At 49.1% G+C, this 10,289-nt stretch overlaps 1 protein-coding gene across 1 annotated transcript in view; it reads left to right on the top strand.

The window, feature by feature from the left end:
- The first annotated feature begins 4,555 nt into the window (after positions 1–4,555).
- PRKCH (protein kinase C eta) overlaps positions 4,556–10,289 on the top strand; it is a 105,317-nt gene continuing 99,583 nt past the window's right edge. Inside the window, exon 1 of the mRNA XM_421417.8 lies at positions 4,556–5,003. Coding sequence (XP_421417.4) covers positions 4,644–5,003 — 360 coding nt within the window. The 5' untranslated portion in view covers positions 4,556–4,643. The remainder of the gene's footprint in view (positions 5,004–10,289) is intronic.

Below are 10,289 nucleotides of genomic sequence, written 5' to 3'. Positions count from 1 at the left end.
ACTGAGCACTGAGCCAGCCTCGAGACGTGTTTTTCCTGAGTTTTCTCACTTAGATATGGAAATTACAGTCCAGGGGAACATCAGAACAGGTGTACTCATTCCCTCCATCCTGCTTTAGCCGTACTGTTCCATAGAGTGGCCTGTAATGGAGGCTTCAGAGTAAGAAATAAGATGCCGAAGCAGAAAAGCATAAGAAATAAGAGAAACACAGTGTTCCTTGCTCTGTGGAGTCTCCCAGCTGCCAGTTTGTGGTCAAAGGACTTCCTGAGCCAGGGTTTGTCTCCTGGTCAGTAGCCACATTGAGTCCATCCTCTATAAATGTCTAGCCCCTTTACGAGGCTGTTTATGTTTCTGGCCTCCATTCTTGGCAATTCTATATTGAACTATACACACCGTGAAAAGCTGTTTGCTTCTGTACATTTTAAACCCGCTGCCTCATAATGTCAGCAAGCGCCCTTTAGACCTTAAGATGGAGAAAATGAAAAATCCTTCCCTATTCATCCAGTTCATACGGTTTATGATTGTACAGATCTCTCCAACATGTTCCTCTTCAGTCATGCTTTCCCAGACTGAGCAATCACAAGTCAGCCAGTCCCTCTCCCTGCCTCCACAGCCCCGTTTCGTGCCTCTGATCACCTCTGCCATCTTTTTTGTGCCTTTCCAGGTTCTGCTTTACACCTCTTCAGACCGAGAGAAGCAGAGCTGCACTCAGTATCAGCGGTATGGGTGTATCATTTGTACAGCACACAAGTGGTGGCTTTGCTTGCAATTGTTTCTAATAATTACTAATTATTTGTCTCTTTGATAATCAGTGAGCACTAAGCTGTTGGTTTTTTCTTTCCTTTCCCAAGGGTTTTTCCACTACCGCTCTAAAATCTTCTGGAGTGCTAAAAGGTAACTAAGAGTGCCCATTCCCTGTTTGTTTGTTCTGTCGTTTGCCCATTACTCAGCTTGTGCTTCATTCTGTGTTTGCTGCCATTGCACGCTGCCTGCCATCCTGCTGCTCTGGCACAGCACCAGGACATCCGTGCACTCTTCACAGCCCTTTTTGGGAACAACTATGTGTCACCATCCGACCGCTCAGGAAACCACGCAGCTGGGCAGGAAGAGCCAGGAAGGGCTCAGCCTCCCTGCACACTTCTAGGGCACAAAATGAATCAACTTGCCCTGCCCAGAGCCGGTTTTCCAAGCTCCTGCCAGGGATGAGGAGAGAATCCGTGCTTCTGCAGACACCTCAGCTCCTGCCTGGCACTGAGAGCTGTGCGTGGAGGTTCAGTGCAGCCATCACCAGATGGTGCTGCTGCATTCAGCCTTGCAGGGTCACTGTGTGCACGAGTGTTGGGATTCTTGGAAGAAAATACTGAACTGTGGATGTTTTCCTGCTGCTTGGATGTCTGGAGAGCAGGCAGGGCATGCTCTGCCTTCATGTCACTGGCCAGTTCTCTTTGAGAACCAGACGTTCGGGCTTTGGCCGGGAATTCAGAGCAGGGGTGGGTTCAGATGATGTTTGAGATGATCTGTTCCAGCCTGGCTCAAGTGGATAAACAAAATTAATTAGGCCCACATCATAGGATTCCACAGGATTTATTTTTCCTCCAATGGAAAACTGGCTGGCAACGGGTACTGCTGCTAATCGGGACAACATACCACCACAGTTTACCTCTTTTTTCCATAAGTTTTACAGCTTTTCCATTTTTTTTTTTTAATGGTTTTGTTTTGTTTTTTAAAGGCCCAGCTCCAGGAATCAGTTATCACATAAGAATCCAATACCCAGCAAGTATAGGAAAAGTTAAGTTCACTTTCCAACATCTATTATATATGAAACTGCTCCCTGGTTGTGGCAGTAAACACGTGATGAGTTCTAAACAGCTGCTTGGGAAGGCTTTCATCTCTGCTTCCTCAGCAAATGCAGGAAAAGGTCAAGGGAAAGATTTTGATGAGCAGTTTGCAATTGTAACTTATGTTTATCTATTAATTATAGTCTCCAATTTAAAGTTTATCTGCACTGTTGGGGTGTGCACAGAGCACAATTCTGTGCTCTATTTCTGTAAGGCAAATAGGTGCAGAGCAAGAAGCTCAGAAGCTAAGGCAAAAATTGTTCTTTTTGAATCAGCATTCTTCATTGCTATTGCACTGAGATCTCTGAATGCCTCTAGGCAGAGAAGAATCTACGTCTGATGATTTGGAGCTCAGAAAGGAGGTGCTCCAGCCTTCATAAGGTCTTCAGCCTCACCCCGTGGACATCCAGGCTGCGTACTGTGAAGTTCTGTCTGTCTTTACATCCTGTCTGCAGCCATTACAGAGTCCTGGAGTCCTGTAAGGACTGGGATTTGATCATCCAGCTCCGATCAGAATCTGTCCAGATGGATGGATTCCAAGGGACAGCTCATGGCTTGGAAAGATAGGGCATATAAGATAAAATGACAAACAGCGATGCTCTTGAGAAGGCAAATGAGGAGCTTCTTTATTTTATGGTGTCATGAAAAAAGGGTAGTGGTGGATACCAAGAAACTAAACTAAACACCTGGAGCTGGCCTCTGCTGACAGCAAGCTCCTGAGCCCTGCAGTGTCTGGATATCATCAGTTTAACAATTTCTAAGGTTAGACACAACCAAGCTCTCAAGAATTCTTAACGCTTCTTATCTTCAGCTAATCGCCATAGATCATGGAACTTAAAAGCCTCACAAAGACACGTGTCAGAAGTCTGATTTTAAGGATCCACAAGTCTTCCTGGCCGAACTGTTGCCTCCATGTGAGGAATGATCCCATGACTGAACCTGTTCCACCTGCTCTGTCCTGAGGAGGGAAGAGGAGCCCTGTTCTGTCTGATGGGAGTCTCCCCTGAAATGTGAAACGTCTGGAAGGAGAAAAGGGCAAGGAGAAAACTGGGTGGGAAACCATCATTTGCACAGTGTGTGAAAGGTGAAGAGCTGAGGGGAGAGGAACGGTCTGGAAATGTGAAGGAAAAAAAAAAAGAAAAACACATAAAGAAGACAGCAGGAAGATGGGAGAGGAGCAGTAATGAGTTTAATAAGATGAGAAGGTGGAAGAGGAAGGCTGTTATCTCTGCAGTTGTGCAGGACAGTGTTGGTTGCACAGAGTGGCCGTGAGGAAGGAGTTCATTTACAGGAAAAGAGCTCGCTGAGCTAAGGGCAGCCAGGAGGACTCAGAGCAACGGGAAGCAAGGAAAGCAGTTCATAGAATCATAGAGCTGGAAGGGACCCTTAAAGGCCATCTGGTCCAACCCCCTGCAATAAGCAGGGACACCCACAGCTCCAACAGGTGCTCAGAGCCCCATCCAGCCTGACCTGGGGTGTCTGCAGGGACGGGACAACCCCCAGCTCTCTGGGCAACCTGTGCCAGTGCTGCACTACCCTTACCATAAAAAATGTTTTCCTTATATCCAATCTAAATCTCCCTTCTTTTACTTTGAAATCATTTCCTTTGTCCTATCAAAACAGCCCCTGCTAAAGCGTCCCTATCCTTCTTTCTTACAGCCCCCCATTAGTTACTGAAGGGCTGCTCTCAGGTCTCCCCAGAGCCTTCCCTTCTCCAGGCTGCACAGCCCCAGCTCTCTCAGCCTGTCCTCAAAGGGAGGCATTCCATCCCTTGGAGCATTTCTGTCCTCCCCCTCTGGATGTGCTCCAACAGATCCGTGTCTCTCCTTCAGCAAAATTCCAGCTGAGGGCACCGCAGAGTTGCCCCCATGTCAATTTAGTGCCTGAGCTCCGTGACCCTCGTGGGACCCAGCAGGATGACCATTGCCATGCCTTGTATTCTTCGTCAGGTGGGAGCACTGTGTGACCACACCTGCTGCTGCTAAGCTCACAGCATCGTGCAGGTGGGCTGCGCAGTAGCAGCAGAAGGGAGGACATTGCAGTTCCCCAACCTGCTTCACGCTCTGAAGTTTGGAATGCAATTAAGCGCATTTAATTCTGACTTGCATTAACTGCATGCAGAAACCAGAAAGAAATCCACCCCAAAAGAAACCCTGCGCACGGAGTGCCAGAAATGTTAATCACACGCAGCTAATCCCAAAAGACGGGGCTGTAACTGTAAACTCTGCAACAGCACAAACAACATTTCTTTAGATGTGCTGCATGCGTTTCCCTTCTTAAATGCAGCACTTCATAGAATCTTAGGACGGTTTTGTGTAGACGGGACCTTACAGACCATCTACTTCCAACCCGTGCCGTGGGCTGGCTGCCCTCCCAGCTCAGGCTGCCCAGGGGCCCCATCCACGGCCTTGGGCACCTCCAGCGATGAGACACCCACATCTCCCTCAGCAACCCGTTCCAGCGCCTCACCGCCCTCACGGTGAAGAATTTACCCTCCCACCCCGGGCCCGCCCTCCCGTCTCGGGCTGCCGGCTCCTCCCCGCCCGGCGCCGTCCCACGCTCCAGGTGTCCGCGCCGCGCAGAGCCGAGCAGAGCCCCGCGCCGGGCGGAGCGGCCACCCGCAGCCGCGGGAGGTGGGCGGTGCGTGGGGCGGGGGGGCTGCGGGGTCGCGGTATGGCCCGGGGGAGGCTGTTCCGCTGCCGCCCGGCCCCCTGAGCAGACGAGGCGAGGCGAGGCGGGACGGGTTCGCGACGCGACGCCACTCCGGCTGTCCTCCGGACTCCTGGGCGCCCCCGGGGGGTGGCCATGTCCGGAGCCATGAAGTTCAACGGCTACCTGAAGGTGCGCATCGGCGAGGCGGTGGGGCTGCAGCCCACCCGTTGGTCCCTCCGCCACTCGCTGTTCCGTAAGGGCTACCAGCTGCTGGACCCCTACGTGACGGTCAGCGTGGACCAGGTGCGCGTCGGGCAGACCAGCACCAAGCAGAAGACCAACAAGCCCACGTACAACGAGGAGTTCTCCGCCACGGTGACCGACGGCCATCAGATCGAGCTGTCCGTCTTCCACGACACCCCCATCGGCTACGATGACTTCGTGGCCAACTGCACCTTGCACTTCCAGGACCTCCTGCGCTCGGCGGGCCCCGGCGACAGCTTCGAGGGCTGGGTGAGTAGCTGGGCTCCTGCGAATGAATGGAGGCAGAGCGGGGCTTGTCCTTGCACGCCTGTGCTGCGGATGCACGCGGCGTGCTGTGCGTGCAGGTGTGCCGTTGTGCATCTCCTCGTGTTGGTGCCGGACCGCAGGGGTTAGATACGTGGTGACAACTGCAAGCTGATGCGTTTGGGGACCACGGAGTCTGAGCTGTCACAGCGTGAAGGCTCAGCTTTGCAGCTGAGTGCTGTGCAGTCTCTCGAGGAGCCTTGCATGTAGCAGCAAAGTCCACCTGCACTCACAGGGTTGCGTGCCTTCCATCCCTCGTTGCTGAGCATACAGGAGCATGGAAGCATGCATGCTCAGATGGATGTATTTGTACTGAGATCTACACCTGCTTGCACAGTTGGTTGCTGTGTGTATTTTGAGCAGGACAGCAGGACCTGTCCCACATACGTTATGTACACCGCTGCACTGCTTGAACACGGTTTCACTTAAGGTTAATTTTAGGTTATTTCTACATCAGTTATATCCGGCCCGGAGGACTCCGTTGTGTTTTAGCTGTAATGGTGAGTGAGAGGGGTGGGACAGGCTCTACAGTTGTGCCTTTGTTTCTTGCACTTTAGAGCAGGAGGAAATGAATGTATTGATTCAAACTATAGTTTGCTCGTAAGCCTTAAGTTCAAAATAAGTACGTATCTTCTTTTTGGGCAGAGAATGTGCAGAAAAACTCAGAATTGCTGTAGTTAATACAGGTATTAGCGCTGAGAGACCAGGAAGCTCAGCTCACGTGGTCAGGTAACCACCACAATAAAATCAGGCAGGGAGGAAGAGCTGACAGCAGAGAGCTGATAGGTATCTGCACGGTGTGGCTGGGACAGTGCTGGCGCTTTCAGTTCTCAGCCACTGCCTGTGACTAAGGTGTGAAGCTCCATCTCTGGGGTGACTACAGGGAAATACATTACCAGTTGCAAGAGCACTTAATAGACCTGTATTGGTGCTGTTTATTTATATTCTTCTGTGTATTCTTAGGTACCACGTTCTTTGGGGTTAGCCCAGTGGATGCGTACCGAGTTTCCCAGGTTGTGCTGCTGGAGAGAAACTGCCCCGTAACTTGTGATAAAACAGGGTTGTGTATGGACTGAGCAAAGGAACACACTCGGGATATAGGGTTGTGGTTTTGAGGGTTTTCTTCCTGTTTGATTTGCTGGGAGTGTTTCCCGTTTGCTGTTGAGAGAGCCCTTACCCCTTGGTGTGCTGAGTCCTGAGTGTGGTGGGTTTGGGCGGCCCTGTTGTGGGGTGGTGGCCTTATTTACGCTACCAAAATACCTGTAGTAACGTTGCCTGTGATGTAGATGCACACATGTCCAGAGGTCCGCTGCTTCTTTCCATCCGCACATCCCATAGATGCTGCTTTTTAGGATGGGCTCATTATATGGCCTGCCAAGCAGTTTCACGTTCTCATTTGGTGTGTGGGGAGGGGAAAAGTTGGATGGGTGCTTGTCCTGTGAACTCCTGCGTCAGTGAGAGGTGCGGTGGGGTGGGAAGTCAGCGTGTTAAACGTCAGTTTACATCAGTCCGCGGTTTATCTGAGATGAAGAGCTGCTTCTGTCCTTCCAGTTACCAGCCAAAAAGTACAACTGCGGTGGATTTAATGGGCAGGGTGGGCAAGTGTTTGTCTTCTGTCCCTTTCTCCTCCCATCCCTTTTGACGTGCTCTGTTAGCTTCTCGCATAGCGTGCAGCCAGGATCGCATGATGACAGTGGGAACAGCATCTTGCCCTGATAATTTAATATGTCTTGATAAATCCAGCAAGGCTGTCACTGGGTCTTGTGCAGCCTGAAGGATAGGAAGTGCTGCTCTGCACGAGCACAAGGTCCACAAGCTGCTGGCATGAGGAAAGGCGCCACAGAGGTTCTATAGATGATTCACAACATCTCCACGCTGAAATCCCTCATACTGCTCTTCTTCCAACCCCTAAACAAAAGCATGAATGCTGATACTGGCAAGGAAGGAAAAAAATGAAGGGAGGGGAAGACTAGTGGGAGTTTTAACACACAAAAATCACTGTGATAGCAGTTAGATTTTTTTCCCCCCCGCTAAAGTTATGTAGTCCTTCAATACAAATGGTTGAGAAACAGTGATAAGGAATACCCCGGGGGATAGAGCATCCCGGATTGTTTAGGTATCCTGATAGGGAACTGAAGGCAGAGCAGAGCTGGTGAGAAGTTTGAGCTGATAACATAGGAAATCTGGGAGGGAAGAAAAGAGTGCTTGTTGGTTGTTTTTTTTGTTGTTTTTTTTTCCCATTTTGATTTGAAATGCATTATTTACATTCACTTTTCAGAGGACTTGCAAGGATAGGGATATAGTGGTAAACACCAAATGCACTGGCTTTGATACAGCCACGCAGTTCAGGGCAGCTGGAGAGATGGAGGGGGGAACGGGAGACAGCTGGGGACTACTTGGGACAGTCCCCCAGCTCACACACTGCCCGAGTTCAGTGGTGCCCTCATGTTCTTGTTCTTCCATTGATCACTGTGGGTTTTCTTCTGTAGGGGGGAAAAAAGTGATTGATTACAGCATTCGTCACCACCTCTTTGTTAGAGCGATAGGAAGTGTCAGAGAGAAGCAGGTAGGAGGAATTGGTGTGTAAGCCTTGGTGACTTGCAGGTACATCACTGCAATTATCGCCCCAACCATTTATGCACATGAGTCAGTGTATGGGCATGAATCTTCTCCTGGGTAATGCTTGAGTCATCCCACTCAGTACTGGACAGGGTACTGTGGTCACACTTTGCATTAAAATCCATGTTCTGGAGACTGTTTATAAACTGCCTTTTTCTTCTCACCCTTTGGGTTGTTGTCCGAAGCTCTTCTATTTGAACAGATTTCCACAGAATGTTTATTTTATTTTCATGTTACTCGTCAAACACTTTACACAAACTTCACACCAATCGAACCTACGAGAGCTTATTAGCTTCAAGACCCTGCTCTCCCTTTCCCATCATTTTACATTTACTGGTCGGATGGCAGAGGAGCAGTGTTCGTGAATACTGTCAGCTAAATGCCATCCCTCCTTGAGCAGGCTTTGATCAGCTGAAGCCAGCAGCCATCTCCCTGGTACCGTGCTTCTTCAGGTAGGCGGTTTCCTGTGGATGAATGGGTGTGAAAAGGTGCAAACCTGAATGGTAGCATTTTACACAGGTGCACATGACCCCGCCAGGTGCAAAGTAGTAGAGAATTCAGCTGGTTACTGTCTGTAAGCAGTGAAGTCATGATTTACAGCAGGGGGTTAACCTCTCTTTTTCAAGCATTCGTTCAATTTTGCGTGTGCTAAGATCTTTTAATCCTTTAGGAGGTAATTTCTCCTCCTTTAACTGTCTCCAAGTACAGTGTAGGAAACATCAGCGAGACAGCAGATCATTTGGAGTACTGAGTTGTAATTGAAAGAGAGGTTTACAATATGCAGAGTTACTCCTATGAGGTTTACGCAGTAGCTGAACTCGTTTTTGAGCTTGGAGAGGCACTATTTATGAGAGATACTGAACGGCATTGGGAATGATTTAATTATGACTGTAAAAATGGTTGGTCTGTGGGTAGATGTGTAATTTCTAGCACTCGAACGGGGAGTTAAAATTAAACCTTCTGTGACTCAATCTTGAAATAGCAAATTATCACAGTATACCGAAGGAAATTAGATAACAGATGGACTATTAGATTAATGAGCCAATTGCGACTTCCTGATGAGTTTGTTCCCATGTGCTCGTTTGAGAGCTGCTAGATTTGTTTGCAGGAAGAGATTAAAACAAATAATCCCCATGCGCTGCTTAACCTGAACTCCTTCGGCTGTACTCTTTCCTGTGATTTTTCCTTTCTTAAAGCAGAAAGAGTAGTGTTTTGCCCTTCCATTTATATGCAGACGTATTTATAGAATGTGGTGTTGAAGAATTAGAGGAGAGCACGACTTCCTCCCATCATCACCGTGACCTCAGCAGAGTGCCGGGGTACGGTGGGCCAAATGCTGTAGGGTTTGCAGCTCACGCTTTGCTGCACTGTTCTCCAGGTGGACAAAACTGGCATCAGGAAGCCAAAGTACTTTATAGTCACGACAGAGTATTTTGTGATGTACGTGGGCTCTGAATTTTCTGAGGGCTTGCTTGAGATGGAGATGTGAAGAGAATGAAGTGACTGCTGAGCAGAATGTCAAATGAGGCTGAGTTCAAAAAGAGGATTGTGCTGCTTACCTGTCTGTGTCAGCCTGTGCTCACCTGTGGGATGCACAGCATCTTGCAGAGATGGTGTAAGTGGTTTCTCCATCCGCAAGTACAAAGAGCAGCAAGCAGCATTTTGTGTGATTTCCCGTTTCCATGCACACAGAGTGGAGATCTCTGACAGTCATGCTGCACATAAATAGCAAAATAGACTTGAGTAGAGTAAGCTCCTTTTTGTGTTCAGCCTTAAGTTGTGTCTGTAATTGTTACTACTGATAGGCAGTTATGCTGTTGAATGGGAGCAGCCCATTGGAAGAAGGTAGTTCTTGAAAGCTATCAGGATTTCATCTTGTCTCTTTCTGTTGGCAGGTAGCTGTACTCTGTGTGGACAAACCCCTCATAGCACCAGTCCAGTGCACTGGGCTACCTGAACATACCTTGCAGGCTGAAACAAAAATTGCTAAACATAAAGAGACAAAAATGGTTGCTGTTTGTCAGGTGGTTGTCCTGGCTTGGGTTGTTAGCAGCTTTGCTAATAAGGCAGGTGAGAAAGAATAAAGCTGATTGTATTGTGGGCTGCATGCTTGCTGCCCTGTTTCAGCATCAGAGATTGAGAAGAGCTGCTCCTTCATTTCTCCCATCTACAAGGTCCTTCCTAGGAAAAGGCCTGACAGGTGTGAGCATCCTTGGAGAAGGCACATGTTTTGTTTGAGAATTTTCTTTTTTTTTTAATTTGTTTTGTTTCTTTCCACTTACGGAAGCCTGAGGCTGGAAAGGTTTGGTCAAACCATGAGAAAAGCCATTTTCCAGTGATGGGAATCACTAGGATGCCAGCATGTGTCTGTGGGACTGGCGTTCGTGCCCTGAATTTGTGTTGGATACAGCAGGACGTCAGGTTCTCTCCTTTGTTCAGCCAGGTGCCTATTGCTTCCATGGCTGGAGTTGGGAAGGGTTCTGGGAGCACCAGAGGGGAGCCTGCCTTCCTGCCCTGTACTCCTGGCTGGGAGCTCGTACCGTCCTATCACCCAAGGCTTTCTGGAGCTGTTTGCTGGAGCCCTTGCTAGTGATGGGCTGGGTGTAGGGCCAC

Source organism: Gallus gallus, chromosome 5 (assembly GCF_016699485.2).
Source record: "Gallus gallus isolate bGalGal1 chromosome 5, bGalGal1.mat.broiler.GRCg7b, whole genome shotgun sequence".
Classification (NCBI taxonomy): domain Eukaryota; kingdom Metazoa; phylum Chordata; class Aves; order Galliformes; family Phasianidae; genus Gallus; species Gallus gallus.
This window is presented reverse-complemented; position numbering and strand designations above follow the sequence as displayed.